Source organism: Arachis ipaensis, chromosome B05 (genome assembly GCF_000816755.2).
Source record: "Arachis ipaensis cultivar K30076 chromosome B05, Araip1.1, whole genome shotgun sequence".
In the NCBI taxonomy this organism is placed as follows: domain Eukaryota; kingdom Viridiplantae; phylum Streptophyta; class Magnoliopsida; order Fabales; family Fabaceae; genus Arachis; species Arachis ipaensis.
In genome coordinates, this window is record NC_029789.2 from 135,206,444 (window position 1) to 135,207,798 (window position 1,355).

At 40.7% G+C, this 1,355-nt stretch overlaps 1 protein-coding gene across 1 annotated transcript in view; it reads left to right on the top strand.

Annotated features, from left to right (window-relative positions):
- The window catches only part of LOC107644311 (LOB domain-containing protein 41), a 5,266-nt gene continuing 4,363 nt past the window's right edge, over positions 453-1,355 (top strand). The window contains exons 1-2 of the mRNA XM_016348150.2: positions 453-862; positions 966-1,353. Of these exons, the coding sequence (XP_016203636.1) occupies positions 673-862; positions 966-1,353 (578 nt within the window). The 5' untranslated portion in view covers positions 453-672. The remainder of the gene's footprint in view (positions 863-965; positions 1,354-1,355) is intronic.

A 1,355-nucleotide genomic window follows, 5' to 3' on the forward strand; every position in this document is an offset into this window, starting at 1 on the left:
AATATTTTTATTGAAAATAAATTTAAAAAAACATATAACGTTAACTGAAAAATGATATAAAAAATTAAGAAATAGCAATATCTGTTTTCATAATTACACAGTAATGTAAAATGTTACACAATACTAATGCATATTAATCTATATCTATATAAAGTAACTGTGTAATAGTAAGTTAATAACACATAAATTAATCAAAACGATAAATATATTATATGTTTATGTTAAGATAACGGAAAGGTTGAAAATAAAATAAAATAAACTATAAAATTATAATTCAAATAACATAAATTTTTATCTTCACTTAAAAATTTTAAATTTCAGTCTCACTCTTAATTTTAATAAAATAAAAATCCAAAGTTCATTGTATTTAAGGAAGCATAGCGTGAGGGCATGACATCAGTTTTGATTAAAAAATTGATAAGAGTAGGACCCAACCCCAAAAACCAGGGATGTAGCAACAGCAAATCCAATCACCGAATCAAAAAACTACCATTTTCTTGGAAGCAAGCAAAGTGAAGAAGCATCATTCCACCACCAAAACCAACTGCGCCCTCTTTTCCCACTCTTCTCTCTTCCAAATCCACACGCCCCCCTCTCACTATAAAACCCCCACGCTCTCAACCCTCTATCTTCTCTCTCCTACAATTTTCTCTCTTCTCAAACACATACACCATGCGATTAAGCTGCAACGGTTGTCGTGTCCTTCGCAAGGGTTGCAACCTTGAATGCCCCATTAAACCCTGCCTCCATTGGATCAAATCGCCGGAATCACAGTCCAACGCCACCCTCTTCCTCGCCAAGTTCTACGGCCGCGCTGGCCTCCTCAACCTCCTCACCGCCGGCGATCCCAAGATCCGCCCAGGTAAAAAATAAAATTTCAAAACTTTTTCCATTTTCCTGAGAAAATGCAAGAAAATGATGGAATTCTTCTTGGCTTTTGTTTCTAATATTCTTTTTTTTCCCAGCTATTTTTAAATCTTTGCTATACGAAGCTTGCGGCCGGATAGTGAACCCGGTTTTCGGTTCGACCGGGTTGCTATCGACTGGGAGCTGGCACTTGTGCGAAGCAGCTGTTGAAGCCGTTCTTAGCGGCGCGCCGATTAGACAACAGGATGCTTCAGATGGCGGTGACCAGCTGCTAAACCCGTCTGATATTCGCCACGTGGTGAAGAGGGGGAAATCTTGCAGCTCCGATAATGTCCTTAAGCCCCGGAAGAGCCAGTTCAAGAGGCGCGCTGAGAAGTCGAAGCCGGAGCCGGAGGTTAAGCTGGATCAGGGTGTAGCCGAGTTGGTGGTGGAGGCTTGCGTAGTGAATGAGTTAGATGACTCGGCGAGCCCTGACTCAGGGTCTGGGC